This window comes from Schistosoma haematobium, chromosome 1, assembly GCF_000699445.3.
Source record: "Schistosoma haematobium chromosome 1, whole genome shotgun sequence".
Lineage (NCBI taxonomy): Eukaryota > Metazoa > Platyhelminthes > Trematoda > Strigeidida > Schistosomatidae > Schistosoma > Schistosoma haematobium.
Window position 1 is genome coordinate 40,706,482 of NC_067196.1, and position 20,743 is coordinate 40,727,224.

Genomic DNA, 20,743 nt, shown 5'->3' on the forward strand with positions numbered 1-20,743 from the left:
GGGACTAAACAACATAATATTGGTCATTATTTGATAAAATGATTGACATAAACCATTTATATTACCAATGTTAAATGATATGCTTTTGAAACAAAACCAACCACAGGACGTACGTACTTAAACCCACATACATTTTACTTATAAATAGTAAGATTTACCAGTAATTTATTTTGTAATTCTTCAATATTTTCTGTATAACACGATCTGATCTCGTTGATAGCTTGAATTTTTTCTTTTTGCATTTGTTCAACCAATTCATTTAATTGAATAGAATGAACATCCATTAATTTAGATATTTCCTTACTCTTTTATTAAAATGAAAATAATAATAAAAATAAACCAAATTATTATTGTTATATTTTGTTATGTTTTAAAGTACTTTAAATAAATTGCAAATGTAATCTAGGAGTAAATGAAGGTCTATCAAAATCAGAACTTGGATGAGGTAGTTCAGTCACAAAACTCCTAAAATTGAATAAAATAACTGTCTAGTTTATTTTGATTTTCATGAGTCATTGGGTTGATATTAGTCGTTTATTAAAATCACTCACGATATTATAGTTAATTTTATACATGGATTTTTCTAATCTTTGCCAATATTTAAAGTAATTTATTCATGTGAAGAGAGTTTTCATTGTGATCTGGAAAACTGATTTTTTCTAGTTTAAGACTCTTGATTAGTGTAGACTCATAACTTTATCGTGAATTGAGTTAGAATTATTCAGACTTCCAAACATGGACTTAAACTTTAGCCGAATGAAATGGGATCCAGTTGTTCTTATTTAGGATTTCACTTGATTATTGATACATTATGAATATTATTCATTACTTATCGATAATATGATTGTTTAATTCATGAAAGATTTACAATCTACCTATTCCCATTTCTCATTAATCCATTTCCAAGTTAGTCCTGAATGATTATATTACCATAACTTATTTTAGTAATTTGTGGGAATCAGTTGAATGTGAAGAACGTTTTCATCGAATTGAACTAAAATCCATAACTAAGATTAAGTTGATTAATAAGAACTACTAATGTCATGTATGCATCCAAATGAAAATCTTACGGAAAGACAAGATTTATTTATTGCTCGAAGCAATACAAGTGTCCAAGAACTTACTATCTTTAATATCAGTAAATAAATACAATTTCAAAATCAATGAATTTGATCTGAATAGAATAAATTAGTCTGAATTTTAGTTAAAAAAATATCTTTATTAAAAAATGTATTATAACAATTCATTTGTTACAACTTTTCACAAAGTTGACATTTGATCTTTCGTTTGATTGTATCATTTTATATATATTCAGAACTTTGAGTAAGAGGTACATTGCTTATTTATGACATCTTGGTTACCAATCTAAATTACTGAATAATATCAAACAATAATCATATTAGGTATAAGATTTCGTTTTCGTACTGAATAGATTTGATGTTATTTTTCAGTAAAACAATCCATTATAACTAAAAACAAATGTTTGAATAATTAAAAAAATAGTTTACTGTAGTGGTGTACTTCGCGATGTGAATGAATACTGACCATTCTTTAATCACAAAAAGTTAATAAATTTTACTAACTATGTATTATTGTTTGACATTACTCATACCAGTGGGTTGATATGTTATACATTACGTAAGTTTAATCCTGTTTTTAATAACTAAGTAACCAACGGCAATTTATGTTGGAAACAATCGACTTACATCCAGAAAGTAGGTGCTTAAATTTCTTATGCACCCAAATGCCCTGGTACAGCCGAGAGTGGGGAGAGTCCGCTCTCCCTCTCGAAATGCTCTCACATGGCCACACGTATGTACCTCTGACAGGGAAGTCCTACCCACTGCCTTCTCGTGGCGGGGGTGTTGTTTACGAAAATGACAGGACGAAAAGCGGATGTCCGACGCTTTAATCGGGTTGGTGGACATGAAGAGTCCACCTAGGGAAGTTGGAGAATCCTGATTCCAACCCAGTGGTGTACATGGGCTACAGTATCCTAGAGGAACAAATGGCGTATGAACCAATAGTTGGTCACCGGCTACCATGGAATTGCATCTCCTGACGTTGCTTCACTGTCTTGTAGATCAGAACTTTAGGTCGAAGGCTCCAGGTGTGGCCCTCTAAGAAAACCACCTGCTTTGGTCTGGGCACCCGGGCAGTATCACAGTTCTCACACATATTAAATGAGATTTGTGTTGCGCATATGTAGTTGGTGCCTCCTTGTACCAATATCTATGCGGTAAAATAAATAACTAATATATAGTTTAGTTTGCTTTCATTGAGCTGAAATTTCACTGTCTACTAAGAATATCATCCATAGAGGTTTTGCCAAGTGTCATATTCAGAATAATTATAATTCATCTAATAGAAAGGTTTACAGAAAAAAGGTTTAATAAGGGTATATGAAATAAGTTATTTTGATTGTTTTCATAGAAAAAATGCATTACAATGACCGATAACTACATTTTGTAAATTATATCCGTGAGTGTATTTTGATTAATAATATATTCTACAAAAACTACTGTAGTATTTGTGAGTCAAGAAATTTAATCTAAATATTAGAAACTTCACCTTCAAATGAAAAATATATTATACTTATACTTTAGGATGAAGGCATTACAATATGGTTAAATTAACTTTGCAGATAATATAGGACGAAACGGCCATTCAGTGCTTACAGATTTTCCATGGTGGTCTAGTTTCAATTGACTTATGATCTCAACTGTTTAAATATATTTGAATTATGTATTCAATAGTTTACATGATTCTTTGGATGATGACGTTACTAATTACTGGCAGAGTATGTTTCAAGCAGTGTGGAAAATACTGTAAAATGTATATTTACGAATGACATAGATGTAAAACAATTGACACTATGATATGAATAATAAAGTAATGTGTTTCTTTTTTCTTCATTTAAAGCTAATGCCAACAAAATACATCTTTGATTTAGACTATATTGTTATATTATAAGCAAAGATGGATAGTGGCTAGTAGTGGAATCCAGGACGCGCGTTTCGTTCTGATTGGGACTCGTCAGCGGAATGTACCTGCATCTCAGAGTTGATGTTCACTCTGGGACTCGAACTCAGTACCGTTCGCTTCAAACGCCATCGCGTTATCCACTTAGCTACTGAGTCCTGATAGCCATTTGCTTGTGCAATGGGAAGATTCAAGTAAAACAATATCAAGTGAATTAAACTTCACCCCATTGCACAAGTAAGTGGCTATCAGGACTCAATAGCTAAGTGGATAACGCGATGGCGTTTGAAACGAACAGTACTGAGTTCGAGTCCCAGAGTGAAAATCAACTTTGAGATGCAGGTACATCCAGCTGACGAGTCCCAATCAGAACGAAACGCGCGTCCTGGATTCCACTGCTAGCCACTATCCATCTTTGCTTATAATGCTTGTAAATTAAGGCAATATCGAGGCATACGCACAGTATGCACATATGCCAATAAGAGACTGATCAATTTCAGTCCTAAAACGTCAATGGGAAGATTCAAGTAAAACAATATCAAGTGTATATTGTTATATCACCATTATTGGATGAAATGACTATCAAATTATCCTAACTTCTTAGATTACACACTTTTATCTTTTGATTGACAACTTACATCATTTAATCACTAGTGAAGATAAAGAAAATGTAATAAAATGGCTTATATGAATGTTATTCATTGTTCTTCTAATCAAGATTAAAACTTGTATTCAAATTCCACTGGAAATTATACTAAGCATTATAAAGTAAATTGTAATTAATAAAATGAACTATAAATAATAATCAATAATTTAATCTATTGGAAAACATGGAACTTACTTTTTCAACAGATTTACTTTCTAGAATCTCTTCGTATTCACTACGAATTAATCTTTCTCTTTCACGATGTTCTTTCATTAGTTCCACATTTTCATGTCTATTATTCCATCGATTATTAAAAAATATACGTTTTAATTATTATTATTATTATTATTATTATTATTATTATTATTATTATTATTACTATTACTGCTAATGTCAATTTCATACAGATGCGATTTATACAATTCCCTTCACCAAATTAAGTTAGAAGTTGGATTAACTTAGTTATGTTTTTACACAAATGTTTAAAGATATTTAGATTTGAAGGACTTCTTCTTCTCCTTCTTCATTAGTTTGTATTGTTAACCACTTACAAAAACAGCCATTATTTGATTCCTTTTCACTTAAGATTAAGTTTTAAGAGATAGACGAAGGAATTAAAAAAAACGACAAACAATGAAGGCAACACTAGGTTTTACACTTTCATTTGACGGTTTGGTAGTTTTGTACCATTCTCTTAAGTTGTATATCATTTAAATTTATACCGTTAGAAAAATATGAGTTTAGACCATATATAGTAAACTTTGATGAAACATAGTGAATACTTTAGCAAAATGAATTGAGTTGGATTTTGAAGAATTACCAGATTGATTAATAGTTATTTGTAATTAGTGAACTTTCATGTCTCATCACTTATTTTTGAGTAGAGTGTTTGAATTTTGTTACAATATTCTATAAACTCACTGTATTCGAATGAATAATAACAATCCAATACATTCACATAAGGTCCTAATTTTTAGCATATTTACTTTCACAATTGCTGTAAAATAGGATCAATTATTTTAAAATGTTAATGTTAGTGCTCTTTACCACCAAATAAATAGTGGTATAAGTTGTTGAGACGCTAGTATGCAAGATTAAAATTGCATAATAATTTGCAGTTTGTATTCTAGTGGATGTTTCGTTCTTTTTTCCATGACAGTTTAACAATACAACCGATATCTAATCTAGTAAATCTATGAACCTAAACTATTTTTCACAGAAACAAGTAATAGAATCACAAGGCCAAAACTAAAAAAATAAAGAAAAAGGTAATCAAAATAAACGTGCAATTAGTAACATCATAACTATGAAAACAATCGTTCAAATTTCATTTGGACAAAACAAACTGTTAATCACTTGTCGATACATTTTAAGAGCTCACCTGATTCTAAAGTTTGGACTAGCGTTAGCCATTCATATTTTTAAACGTAAGCTCTGGGTGCAAAAGAGATAGCTGCAAACCATCACTATCACTAAAACCTAATTTTTTATAAGTGGTAATATGGTTGTTAATGTTTTTTAGCAATTCATTATTATTACTACATTTTCTCATACTTGTTAAATTAACAACATCTGTGGTACAATTTCGTCAATTGGTTAAAGTTAGACATTAACACCATTTTATGCCAGCTCAGTGAACTAGAGAACTCCGCCTGGAGTCCCTCCGGGGGCTACTGCCGGTCCCAAGCCCGGATAAAGGAGGAGGGTTGGGCATGGGGTTAGCGTCTTCACACCGTAGAAAACTAACTCGCTAAAAAAACGCTAACCAGTGAACTAGAGGTTGTGCGTTTGCGCACGAAGCCGACAGATCCTGGGTTCGACTCTCACAAGAGGGATTATGGATGAGCACTGCTGAGAAGTCTCATATCAGGACGAAACGGCTATCCATTGCTTCCAGGTTTTCCATGATGGTCTAGCTTCAATTGACTTATAAACTCAACTATTAAATTACTCAAGTTTCTACAAACCCCCCCTCTCTATTTATCTATATGTTTGATTAGAATAACAATGTGAATCAAATTAAAAATTGATGACTTGAATCATTTCAGGAACTGTGACCTGTAACAATTTATCTTTCATGAATATATCTACATCTATATGTAAATAAGAAAGAATGTTTACCTTAAATTTTCTTTCTCTTGTTCCATTTCTTTAATTGTTTTATTTAATTTTTGTAATTTCTCTTCAAATTCAGTAGTTTGTTGTATTTGTTCATTGATAGAATGATTTATTTTTAATTCATATTCTTTTGTTATAATATCAGAGTTTTTAATTTCATCTAATTTCATTTGTTTTAATTTCTCTTGATATGCCTTTATGAATATGATAAATAAAATTACATTTTATTTATTATTATTTTAATACCGGTTTTGATTATAGTTTACTTGTCAAACATGAAACTAATACTACTTGTGGCTGAGATTAACTGTGGTTAATCCTGAATTATATTTATTTATTACATTGTTATTAGATAAAAATGTTTTAGGTAGAAATAATCTTATTAACATCTGTATTTGCTAACATAAACTAAACAATGAAATAGAGGGTTTGTGAAGATTGTTGAATTTTATAGTTGACATCAAATGATTGACCTTAGTTAGACAATTACTGAAAACCAGGAAGTACTGAACAGATATTTTGTTGTATTTTAGGAATGATTAACGACACCCATTGACAGCCTTATCAAGAATCAAACTTACGACATTCAGGTCTCTTGGAGAGGGCTTAACATTTAGTTCACTGGATCACATTATGTCTAAATATTGCGAATTAATTTGTGTTAGAATTGTAAATTTTTAATTTCCGATGCAGTGATCTGAAGGTCAACTTCTCATCATGAAATATGAGTGTCTTATTTTCGATCCATCGGAAGGGTTGCGGATGACACTAATGTGGAGTCCTCTTCTAAGAAAAACAGTTACCCAGTGTTTCCTGGTTTTCAGTGGTTTATCATACATGGTATTATAAAATGACGTTTTTGGACCAACATTAAACACCATTTTCTAAACAGTCATTGAATCACTGAGGAATACTAGCTTAAATATCCCAAAACATAAAAATTGGTGCACGAATTCATTAAAATTTCTTACTACGGACAGTTTGTGCCAACACAAAACATGAATGTAAATACAATAATAATAAACAAACATTTTCCATTTCCATCAATTCAACTTTGTGATTTTCTTCTGTATTTTTCAATTTCTCTTTCATTTCATTCCTTTCATTTTTTGTTTCATCTAATTCAGTTGTCCATTTGCTTCTTTCAGCAGTTAACTGATTAAGACGACACATTGTGACTTCTAATTCCTACGAAGTGAAAAAGCGGAAAATAAAAATACTAGGTAGTAATATAGCATCAAATGCTAGAGGTTGCTTTTACCAAAGTAATAATGACAAACGAATTTAGTTTATTTTATCACATAATTCAGAAGGACAATAATAATAAAGACATGCACTATAGTTTTCGTCTCAAACTGCCATCTTCTAGTGGACAAATGGAGACCATGATAAATCAAGTAGCTATTTCATTCTAGATTCTAAATCGATAAAAAAATTATTCACAAATTCTAAAGTAATCAAAAGCATGGTCATCAGATTTCATGCCAAGCACAATGCATTAACACATTTAATATTTGTTTCACAATTACCGTGAATGAAATCTAATAAGCAAATACTGGGAATAACTATGAATATTCTTTCCAAATCTAGTCGCTACCTTAATAATACCTGATTTTTACTAGTCTTTTACCTATAAGTTAGGGATGAAAATTATGGATGATCATTTACGATCTTGTCACTAGCTATTGAATAGATTTCCTTTATATTTGTTTATAATTAATTATTATGAGATCTCTTCGATGAGTCGAATCCTGTTTTTTGTAACGTTCTAAACTAAAATTATGTCATTCATCATAGTTAGGCTAAATAATTGGAAAGAACAAAATGCCTGCCACAAAATTTTATTCTTCGAAATTTTGTTCTGAGAAAAATCATAATCGAAAACATTCAAATAAACAACGAATTTAGATTTTCTACCTGAGGAAAATGAAATCTAGACATCAAGTGAATAAAGACTTGAATATAAAAAGTTTAAAAAAGATGTAAACTGTTTTTCATTATTTGATTTTTTTTACCTCTTCTAATGCAGTGATAATTTGTCTTAAACGTTGCTGTTCGGCGGTAAATTCTTGTTTGATACTCATTAAACGTTTTTCTGTAGAATAACGTTCACTAGCCTCCTCTTCATTAACTCGTAATATCTCATACAATTCATCTCGTTCATTAATGATTGCCATGATCTAATGAGTAAGCATAAAAAATCAAATTGATGCAAAACAAATTAGGATCTTAGTACTTCTGCATTGAATACAATAGGCAGGTTAACACTACTAATACTATGGTGGTTTATACATATATATATATATATATACCAATTCCTTACTCAAACCTAATAAATTATACATTGCTCAAGAAATTTACTGTCTGATCAAATTTTCAGGCTCCTCGTATTCCGTCAGCATTTACCTTATACTTTTATTTTGGTCTGAGTAACCGCGATTTTTAACAAGTTTGAGATTTGCTTAAAAGGTTATTTAAAATGACTAAGTTATGGTGTTATGCATTTGAACAAAATGTATTAAAGTCAGTGACATCATGAAATGAAAAATATTTGAATATATAGTTATTTTTCGAAAATGGTAATTGAGGAATAATAAAACTGTAATCAAAAAGTGGGACCATATCTTTTGTTTATTTAAATTTCTAAAAGGTTATCCAGAATAATTATACTTTGTTATTTCGAATTCTATTATATTGTAAAATTTCTTACAATGTTAATGAATTCACAATTGAAATAGCCTGGTTTGTAGATTGCTTCAATACTATATGACCAGATTTATATTATGTATTTTCATATAAACATCAAGCTTTATTAAATTGAACTAATGGTAATAATAATATTTTTAATTAATACTACGGCTTACTTCTTCTTTGTTGAGGGTTATACCAGATATTCGTACACATTCGTTAACCTGATTAATATCTCCCTTCAAGTGATCACATCTTCCTTTCAAAGAAAATGATTGTGAAGTTATACTACGGTCAAGATATTGTTCATTTTGCCGTATTTCACATGACAATCGACTATGAAATGGTGGATAATAATCATTATTGATAAAATCAGACTTTTTATTTGCACTTTGATCAATATTATTGACAGAAGGAATAATAGTTTTGATTGAATGATCATACGTAACAGGAGGCAATTTTGATTTACCATGAATTTCATTAAATATTTTATCATTGCTGAAATGTACAACAATAATCAATACAACGTAAAAAAAGTGTAGAATGTTACAGATAAGATAAAGTTACACTGTGATATACCGTATTACTAACGTTATTTTCCAACCGTTAAGCTATTCTAAATAACTTGCTTGTAAACACAAATATAAGTTAGTCATAATGAATTTATTAAATAATCACTGAATGACAATTAATTTCAATCGTCCTAGTTGCAAATAAAATCGACTGACAATCATTTCCAAACTAGACGGTGAACTAGTAGGTAGGTGGTTTTTTCGGCTTTTTTATTCAGTTTGAAATAACATTTCATTACAAATTGTTATTGTGTAATAAATTATTGACAAGCATAGGATATTTTAAAACCATTTAATCTTAGATTGTATCTTCTTACTAGTAAGCCAATGATATCTTACTAATTAGGAGATCTAAGAAATCTGAGCTCTGTCTTATGCGACTACTCGATTTAGTGTAGTGTACAATTTATTCTAATTTAAATTTCGTTCAAGTAATTCCAAATTTTTTTTTAGGTTGTGACATAAGGATAGTGGTTTTTAGTTAACTTAATAAAATAACAATTTCATTATCCACGAGCTGACCTATAGAAACTAGTGTAGTGATTTAATGACTGTTGATACATTTACAGTATTCTAGTCATTTATATGATGCTATTGATTAATTATTAAGGTCAACGACTTTTTAAACGTAGTTTGTTAAACCAAACAAATCTTAATCTATCGTTCTTTTATTCACCATAATCTTAACCCTATCAAATTATTATGTCGAAAGTTCATTCAGATGTTTATCGTTATTATTCTCAAGCGCATGTAAAACCGAGAAATATATTTATTTATCATTTATTTAGTGTTACACGCTTTTCCTAAACTACTCAATTGTAGTTGATTGATTGTAGTGAATATTTAATTGTTTAAGAGAGACAGTTTTCAACATAACCTTTCTGCAACTCGCAACCCATTCAAAACAAATTAGTTTTAAATAGCTGCTTCCTTTTAATTCAAATTTTCATAGTATTGCGCACTTAAGATCTAACTGAAGAACGAACTCAGGACCTTCAGATACTGACACACTGAATGAATGTTACGACACTTAAAGGTTCTAATTTCGTTTCCTGGCTGAATTGTGGTTAACCATTATCGATAAGTCCCTAACCAGGTATAGAATACTTCCTCATTTAAAAGGGTTCGCCAGTCAAAGAAGATTTACTATTACCTGTTGGTTTAAAGCCCTTGAGATAGTGAACGAAATCTTTTGTAATAATTTTTTGAAGGATAATCAATGAACTAATTAACAACACCCTTCATCTGAACTGAAATAATGAATATATTCGGATGAAGTGAGACAAAAAAAAGTTAAAAGTTGTGTTTATTTAACATGTGCATTTGTAAATTAATGGTCTTACTGTATTTTTTTATGATTTAGATTGTTCATTTTTCCTGATTCACAAGATTTCTCGGGATAATAACATCCTTTCATCGATTGATTATTCAATAAACGTGAATCATTCTGATATGGTTCATTAGAGACATTCATTAAACTAATGGATTGTAAACAATCCCTACTCTATAAAATTAAAATTTAGAACTATTATATTTTACATGCAAAAAAAAGAAGAAAAACAATCTGGTCAATCTATTATCATTTTTGACGTAGAAATTTTAATGTTAAAATTAAATTACTCATAGAAGTAATTGATGTATATAACCAGTGATTCAGTATCATTATGTTATTAAGGAATAAATTTCCAAAAACAGTTTGATAGAATTTCAAGACATGAACAAGACTTATGTAGAGGAATAAAGTATCTTAACTACAGAGATGTACGTCTGATTTCTTGCTTTTTTCACTGACAATTGAACTTTCCGTTAAGAATAAGTAAATAAATTAATTCATCAAATACGTTCTTGAGATTTATTGATTTTCAGAGAATAATTTTATGGAGATTTTACTAATTTAATAATCGAATTCATGAGTCGATTAAACCTTGATCACCTTAGAAAACCTGAAAGCACTGGATGGCTGTTTCGTCCCAGTATGCGACTCTTCAGCAGTACGCATCCAAGATCCCGCATGAAGGTCTCGAACCCCATTCAGTGCTTCCAGGTTTTCTGAAGTGGTCTTGCTTTAATTGACTATTAAATTTATTTATTTATTTTCTATAAACTTCAAAGATAATAGAATAGAAGTTAAAATTATTCAAAATTTACCATGTGTAATGCCAAAAGTAGTTATGATGAATTTTAATTTACAGATAAATTTAATCAACTCAGAAAAATATCTGAAAATATCTAGAGCTTAGATTCTTAATATACCGAGTGTGACTTGAAAACTCGAACGCTAGAACACTCACAAGTCGCGAATGAGAAGACAGAAGACAAGTGAAAGGAATGCTATTCCAAACAGTGTCAATTATGGTGCAAAGCTGTCGGGTTTTTATAGTTTTTAGTAAAAACCAAATCATCTTTATAGTCATCCAGTCCTCACACAGGGGGTTATTAGCATTTGTCCAATAGGGAAGCTACACGTAGGGATTCTGGAATATTCTTCCAAAAGATGATTGGGTAGAATATCTTCGGCTCTTTCTGAGCTTCTCTAGTTCACCCATGGACCGTCCTCACAAAAGTTAACCTAATTTCTAAGATGTATGAAAAATTAAGAAGAAACGAATCGAGCGAAGAAAATTGTTTAGTTGTTATTCATACGAGTGTGTTGTTAAGATTTAATTATATTTTCAATTCACTTTCCAGCAAAAATAGCATACATTCAAGACTTGTTATAAATTGTAGTCTACTTCCTATTTTTAAATTGTGCCATCTAAAAGCTGACTTAATTCTTAGCTGGAGACTTACTTTAGATAAGACTTCAAATAAACCAGAGATTGCTTATATCCATTAAAACATCTGGATCTAATATCCAGCATAGTAAACGATCGAATGAACAGTTCATGTGAAAATGTCTAGCGTTCAAACAAAAGCTCCATTTATTTAATAAAAATTGTGACCCTTCTATACGCTTAAATCTTAAACAATACATTATCATGAGAATAATTAGCAGCTTAAAAATAGAAGAAACGACAGAAATAAGTTTTTATGTTCCTCAAATATGTGAAAATTATTGTTTACCTTATTGTCTATCGATAACGGTGGATTGATTGAATTCATTTCATAAGGAATCAAAGAGTTTGTATGATATTTTTCTTCATTACTTTTATTTTCAACAGTGGAATTATGTTGTATATCAGAGGTATTGTCCTTTTTTGTAAAGATTATTTGACTATTATGTAGATTAATATGATTTTCATCTGAATTTACATTGGGATTTTTCTGTGATAATGCGTGCCTAAATGTTTAGATGAAATTTATACTTATTATGAATTAGAAAGCACATTAGTTTTTTTAGTATATATTAAAACTTAGCTCTACTTATAGATATTTCGTCAGCATATATGTGTTACATAGGATTTTGCAAAAACATTTACATCCCAACACATATACATCGTTTCTTTTCTTTAAGGTAACTTTATACAATTAGATTGATAAGTTTCAAGTTATCACTGATATCTATATTGTTATATGGGTAATTAACTCATGTGCTAAAATTTCTAAATGAAGATTTAGAAATTATTGAAATAAATTATTTACTAGAGAGTATGTTTGTGTTATAAGAGAAAGGGGAACATATAAATCACAGTATGGAATTATGAAAAAGATTTGTGACGTGATCTGATATTTTTGACAATATTTGACCTGAGTTAAATTGTTGGACTGTATGGTTCCCACCAGCTTTCCGGACAACTGGATTGCTGTTTTATTCCACTAGAACTTCGGGATCCATGTCTAGAAATTAGCCACTAACGAAAAATTTGTTAATATTCATTATGGTAACTGTGCTAATCGGTGTTTATTTCGGAACGAAAGTTTATGTGAAGTAATAAACAAGTGTAAAATGACTCTACGTCTTCTATTTTCAATAGTTTTCATTCTGATGCTATGAATGTATTCCATATTAAAAAATACCAGTTCAATCATTCAGTTCACAATGAACCTGTGATTATCTTGTTTATTAAAACTAAACATTGAACGATTGTTTTAATGATTTAGGTAATTATATAAATATCACTAACCTTTCTTTAGTGTTCACATTCACAATTAATCTGACCTTATTTTGAAATTTTAAAATCTGATGATAAATACATGACAGAATTGAAAATTGAATAGCTATATAAACAAGTTTTGAGAACTAAGGACGTCTATCAATGAGATCCTTGACAAGATGGATACTAATTCCCGTTCTTTCTTCTTTATAATTCAAATATTTAACTGTGTAAATACATCTTAGTTGATGCAAGTGAACACTATAATTTTTTATTGTTAACCTCAGTCTTCTTGGACTAAAACGAGTCATCATAGAAAATTCAAAAGTACAGTAAAAACGTTATAATCCACAATAGTAAAAATCTTCAGCCCACGTAGTTCACTTGTTTTCGAATTTAGTTTAAGAGAAAATCAGATATATCCACTTTTTCTGTCACCTATCACTTCTTTAGAAAATTTATCAAAAAATAAGTAGGATTAGACTGATATTTGGCCATGGTTCTCAACTCTCTAAGATATGGAGGGAAAGTCAAGTCACATAGGTTTATTGGTAAAATTCAATTAGACCAAGGAGTTAAAATGCACTTGTGCGCACTCACGACCATTTAGTTCAACTGGTTTCATTTGTCACCAGTTACAACTGTCTAGTCGGATTTGGGTAATCGCTGTCAAGTTAATATTAATATTCAAACAAAGTTTTTGTCAGCAGCTACTTTCAGCAATGGATCTACTGAATGCCTTAATTAGCACTTATCATATAGGAGTAAGGAAACAGAATAACACCTACGGTAATAAGGTAAAACTGAGTCAATATTATAAGATTCACTCTTTGCAGTTCTTTTGGGCTGCTGAACGAAACAATACTTTAATTTAATTCAGTAGATGATAATTTATTCACTATATACATAAATAAACATTTTTAGTTAAATAATTAGGTACTACTTACCACGTGGGTAGTAGTGTTGCTGTACTTGACGACTTTTTTATCTCAGCACACAGTGATTGAACTGGTTGATATGAATTAGTTCTATGTGTATCTGTTTTACAGAAACAAAATATAATTTATTAGTACCGTAAATAATAAAAGTATTAGAGATTATAAATAATACCTACAAGTCAAATAAGTTGATTTGTGGATAAAAATCATACTCTAATAATCGAGTACTTACTTATGCTTGTTCCACTCATGGAGGGGCATAGGCCGCTCACCAGCACTCTCCATTCAACCTTGTCCTGGGCAATCCTTTCCAGTTCTTTCCAGTTTCTATCCATCCTTTTCATATCTGCTTCCCGTTCCCGATGCAATGTGTTCTTTAACCTTCCTCTTTACCGTTTCCGTTCAGGATTCCAAGTTAGGGCTTGTCTGGTGATGTAGTTTGTTGATTTGCGTAATGTATGTCCTATCCAGTTCCAACGTGTTTTCCTAACTTCCTCCTCAGCTGGAAGCTGGTTTGTCCTTTTCCACGGAATGGTGTTACTGATGGTATCCGGCCAATGGATGAAGAGTATCTTGCGTAGACAATTGTTTATAAATGCTAGGATAGAAGGGCCAGGTCATCTGCGAAGTCCAAATCGTCTAGCTGAGTCCAAGTTGTTGATTGTATTCCATACTTCCCGTCAGATGTCGAGGTCTTCATAATCCAGTTGACCACAGGAAGAAAGAGGAAGGGGGAGAGTAGACAGCCTCGTCTGACTACGGTCCTCACTTTCAATGCATCTGTCAACTGTCCTCCATGCACCACTTTTCAGTGTAGTCCGTCGTATGAACTCCGGATGATGTTGACCATTCTCTCAGGTACTCCATAGTATCGGAGAACGTTCCATATGGTTCTCCTATCCGCACTGTCAAATTCCTTTTCATAATCAATGAAAGTGATGTATAGTGACGGGTTCCGCTCAAACGAATGTTCAACAATGATCCGTAGTGTCGCAATTTGGTCTGTGCATGACTGATCACTATAGAATCCAGTCTGTCGACCTCAAAGTTGGGCATTTATTGAGTCTTCCATCCGGTTCAGTAACACTCTGTTGAAAACCTTTCTTGGTACTGACAGTAGTGTGACGCCCGTGTAGTTCTCACATTTGCTCAGATCTCTTTTCTTTGGTATCTTGATGAGGTGTCCTTCTTTCCAGTCTGTTGGCACTTGAGTTTTCTCCAAAATCTTCCTGGACTGAACGTGAAGAATGTTTGCAATTACTTCTATGTCTGACTATTGCTTCGGCCTGTATATTGTCAAATCGTTCTGCCTTCCCTTTCTTGATTTGCCCGATGGCCATCCTGATTTCTTCGATCTTTGGTGGGGTGATATCTATAGAAAGGTCCGTGGATGCTGCTTTGATTTCCGGTGCGTTCAGTGGAGCTGATTTATTTAAGAGTTTCTCGAAGTGTTCTAACCATCTGTTCCTCTGTTATTGAATTTTAGTGATTGGCTTGTTTTCCCTGTTTTTGACTGGTTGCTATGATTCACTATGTTTTCCTGTTACTTTCCTCGTTGTATCATATAGTTGTCATATATTTCCTCATTCTGAAGCCTATTTCACTGTCGTTTCTTTATCTTCCATGTATTTCTGGTTGTCGCCACTATTGATCTACTTCACTTGCTTGTTTTCTTCTATGTATTTAGCTTGTGCCTTGACTTTCCCTGTTCTTTTTCGAATGCTGTTGACTTCTGTCTTCTTCAGTTTCCTTTCTTGAATCTTTCCCACAGTTTCCCCAGAGGTCCCTTCCTAATGATGATGCTTCTTGCAACCAGCACCTATTCTTTATTGTCGTCGTTGCTATGATTGGTAGGTGCATAACATTGGATAACGTTCATCGTCATTCCCTCCTTTTTTGTTCTGAAGGTTGCTTTGATGATCTAGAATCCATGAGATTCCCATCCTATAAGTGCATTGAGTGCTTGTTTGGATAGCATCAGAGTAACTCTCTGAGTATGTGGAGCATTTTTCACTCCGTGACCGGAGTACAGCAGCATCTCTCCCTTATCCAGCCTTTGCTGTCTATCTTGGGTTCAATGGGTTTCGCTGTTTCTGAGAACCGACAAATTGTATCTCCTCATATCCGTTGCTATTTGACTGGTCCTTCCGGTCTCCCAAATTGTCCGGAAGTTCCATGTCCCTACGTTAATCGTTGCCCTGGCTGTTAGAAGAGGTATCATCCTCGTGATTTCTGAAGAATCTTGGCTTTCCTCATCAGTCGTCATAATAAAATAATGCTAAAATTTAAGATGGCACTTAGTACTAATCGACAGGAAGCCCTGAAACTGGATTGCACGCTATTTCGAACTTGTCAGCAAAGTATAACTGTGATTAAAAGTACGTTGCATTTTGATAAGTAAATGGATTGGTAACTGAATATTTTCGCGCTATACTAGTGGACAAAAGTGAAGGAAATATTAAAAGATTTGTTCAACATTCAACCTTTTGGTGTAATATAATTTATGGTATCTCTAATAAGACTAACAATTAACACTAGTTGCTTCTAAATACAAAAGATTTATCAATTGAGTACAAAGATCTCTAATTTAACATGTATGTTGCTGAACTTACGTAGAAATTAATCAGTGGGCTTCTGTTGCTCTGTACTCAACTTGATGAATGATATAAAGTTATTTATGATCAAATACTGATTATGATTACTGACTTTTAACAGTGGAATGTAAGTTTCGAGTTTTAACTCCACTTTAGCAAAGGATACAAAAGTAGAGGGACTAACAACAGATATTACTCTAATTTCGTATTTAGATGTATATATGAGTTCTCTGAACTAGATGAAGAAATAAACCGAATAGACTCTACTGTCGCGAAAAAGAATGAAGACAGTGCAAAAGGTCATCAGAAGGGCTTAGTTTGCCCCATGTGGCCAGATTAGAAAATATCATTTCTGCTTGAATTAAGTCCTAGTAATTTTTCTTAGAACTATATAGTGAAACGTTTACATCTAAGTCATATAACTCAGAGAACACAACACCATCAAATCCATACATTTTAGCTCTAATTCTCTATCACTATTTATAAATCATGGTAAACTCATTATAAATTTTGGTTATAAACCGGAGATTTAGATTGAAACGTCAATCATTTAGTTAAATGTAGTAAAACAAAAGTCACATTATTGGTAAAATTCATGAAATACACCATAAAATTGGTTAACATTTAGTCAGTCTGTATGTTTAAACGAGAACCGTATATATGACCTGGTAAATTTTACTATACCTCTTTTAAAAAATATAGTAAAATATTCAATGGTCTAACATATTTATGATATACATATTCAACAAGATACATGCCATTTAGACATGAAAAAAGTGTTCTAAATGATTCGAACCAATATTACATTCATACTAGTGGGTGTTAAAACATAACAAGCTAAAATGTACCAAACACACAATCTGTTATGCGTTTTTAAAAAAAACTATTTTACAGTACGGAGGTTTATATATACAGTCAACCTATTAGGATTAATTGAATTTCATAGTCTAATTCACAAACTGTATTCAACGTAAATACCTTTTATTTGGAAAAATGATCAACTATTTTAAAAGTGTATTACAAAGCGATCTAAATATAACATTATTTTGAAAATAAATCAATTTGAGAACCCGTTTTTGTATTGTTTGTTTGAATCTTCCTACTGATATTTAGGACTTCGATTGATCAATCTCTTATTGCCATATGCGCATATTGTGCGAATTACCTCAATATTACTTTATTTCATAAGCATTATGTGGGAAAGATGTACGGTGGCTAGCAGTGGAATCCAGGTACGTCCAGTTGACGAGTCCTAAATAGAACGAGACACGCGTCCTGGATTACACTGCTAAAATTGAAATATTGTATAATTTCGATTCCAGTTACTTTTAAAATAAAACAAACCAAGTCAAACTTAATAAATATCGTGAAAACAATGTTTCCTGTTTGTCATCTGCCCCTTTTTCTAATCTTTAAAAAACACCTAGTGAAATACTACCATACAGTTGAGACATAAAAGAGCATTTAGTTAATTTGCGCTCATTTATTTTCAGTATTAGCAAAAATGTATAATAGATTATCACGCAATGAAATGAACAATGTAGAATGTATAAAACATATTCGAATGATCGTGTCTAAAACTATTTCATCAAGTTTAGAACAAGTAGTTTGACAATGATTGGGCGCCGAGTATAAAGAAGTCATTCTATGTGAAAATTATGTTTGAAATAATCTCAGCGATTGAACTTTACGGTAATTTCAACGTTTCGTCCAGCAAACTTGTCTGGACTTCTTCAGGGTAATAATCAAAATCATCAAATAAATATATAGCGTTTTATTTCACAAATAACTTTTTAAAATGATATATTACTTAGCGAAGTTGGTAAAAATAAATAATTTCAATTATGTACTAATACGTTATGTTTCAGAGAGTAGTTTTACTTCGACAGTGTAATTAGTTTTCATGCATAAAGAATATTTTGTCAATTATCCCTCGTTAAATAGACTGAAAGAAATGATTACTGTGAATATCCAGGTTGTAGATAAGTCACTGTAACTTGGACACTGCTATATCAGAACTCAGAAATATTTTAGCAGTAAATCATTTAAAGAAACATGTTACCTTAACGAAGATGCAAGTTATCTCCAAAATAATATCAATGAGACGATTCAAAATACTTAAGTTTACTACAAGTGAAAATATTTACCAGACTATATTTAGTTACTATTACAATTGCTGGAAAGAATAACCTGTCAGTGAATATCCATCCAACTGATCTTGATTACAAATTCTGAGATTTGAATATTACGTCACATGGCTCGTGTATTGTATTTAGTGAGCTTTTAAGTTCCTAGCATATTGTTAAAACAACAGAGTAATAACATCTTTCATTAAAGAAAATTTAGTCGATCCCTTTTTAAAATATCAATGTAAGAAAATATAAAAGAGGACATTTTAATATATTCATTTATGATTAGTCACATCATTCATTTAATGACAATTAGCCCATACAATCTTTTTTTAAAGGAAATTGTTACACAAAGACAGGAAGCATTTTAAATAGTGTAATTTACATACAACCCTTAAATATCTAGAAATGTGTACATAGTTAATAACCATTAAGTCTAGACATACCATTAGTAAATAAGCTATCTGTAGCATAGAAAACAAAAAGATTATAACGAACTATGTTATACAAAGATATCTTTCTATATAGACTAAAGTGATCTAAAACAATGTTGTAAAAAATATATATAGAACCCATAGCAGTAATCTACTTTCAACACACACAGGATGGTATCAAAAACCTTCATCATTTGACACATAGCCCGATGACAGAGAGACATATAAAGACTTCAGTATGAATTTTCCCATCAATGTCAATATTTAAGGTTCACTCTGGTCGAATACTTTGCATACTTTGTATCATTTAGTTGATAAAAATCAAGTCAATTCATTTATAAATTGTAACCTAATTCACTGAAACAGTTAAATGTACATCACAGAATTGTAGCATTGTTAGCTATATGCAATTTAAGGCCAATTTATCTATTCTTCTTGAATCACATTTTGACCTTGTTAATTATTCACTAATCAACCTTGTCTGTTTTTATATGAGCATGTGTGTACATCTTATCCTACTCAACACATGTTTGTAGTTTATTTTTGTGTGACTAGAAAGATTGATTAATGAATGATTAAATCGAAATGGCTCACACGCCTTTTCCACCACGCATTATTTCGCTTCTCTATCTTCCATTCGCTTCATCCCTCTTATTTCCTGTCCAGATCAGTGAGTGTACAAAATATATGTATTCAAAAATGCATTCTCCTATTTGACTAATTCACTAATGCGAGTTAAGTCGACGATTATATACGAGAATAGGCAATATGTTTATTTCAAAAGTAATTATTCATACGATCTAAATGGAGTCAGATCCCGGGCCACTAAAAGTAGACTAGTTTGTAATGCTGGTGACTTTTAGAAAAATAACATGTAATCTAATACTTAGTAATAGAAGTAAATATCTAATTCCTAGATCAAGGTCGAACAAATCAATGATTATATCTGTGATGATGATACTGAGTGTTACTAGTTATCATAGTACAGAAAGCATCATATCACACCAGAATATAGATACTTCAAATTGACAATTGATAATTATCATGAAACCTTAGATCTGAGGTTTTCCAAAGATTAGCTTCAGTCATCTAATATCCGATTCATATTTTGTATTCATATTCATTGGCTATTAATTAACGTAAAAACTTATCATTACAGAATTAAATATTAACATTTCCCTTTGAAGAATATTTAAGATTTTGATAAAATTTAACATATCATGACTGTCCAGTTAATTGATATACATGGGTAAAGTTGTCGGATAGATTTCACAGTACAGTAGATCCAATGGTCAATTATCTTAGAATATATTACCAAGAAATGGAAGTTATCATTTATCTATAAAATTCCTAAGCGAGATATATATTCCATGATAAGTTCTTCAATATTATTTATATAAAATTATCTGTAGGGGTTTTTGTGGGTATTATAATAGTTTAATAGTTGAGTTGGATGCCGACTCAGTGGTCTAAAGGTTAAACGTTCGCACTCGAGACCGATAGCTCCTGGGTTCAAATCCCACGGGTTGGGATCGTGAATGCGCACTACTAAAGAGTCCCACAGTAAAACAAAACGGCTGTCCAGTGCTTACAGGTTTTTCATGGGGG

The 20,743-nt window shown here is 31.4% G+C and overlaps 1 protein-coding gene across 1 annotated transcript in view; it reads right to left on the reverse strand.

Annotated features, from left to right (window-relative positions):
• DDX31_3 (ATPdependent RNA helicase) overlaps positions 1-20,743 on the reverse strand; it is a gene marked incomplete at its 5' end in the record, with an annotated part of 41,112 nt that overhangs the window by 15,583 nt on the left and 4,786 nt on the right. The window contains 9 exons of the mRNA XM_051218482.1: positions 159-305; positions 3,824-3,920; positions 5,750-5,940; positions 6,776-6,934; positions 7,762-7,926; positions 8,611-8,932; positions 10,350-10,510; positions 12,070-12,286; positions 13,988-14,078. Of these exons, the coding sequence (XP_051074058.1) occupies positions 159-305; positions 3,824-3,920; positions 5,750-5,940; positions 6,776-6,934; positions 7,762-7,926; positions 8,611-8,932; positions 10,350-10,510; positions 12,070-12,286; positions 13,988-14,078 (1,550 nt within the window). The remainder of the gene's footprint in view (positions 1-158; positions 306-3,823; positions 3,921-5,749; positions 5,941-6,775; positions 6,935-7,761; positions 7,927-8,610; positions 8,933-10,349; positions 10,511-12,069; positions 12,287-13,987; positions 14,079-20,743) is intronic.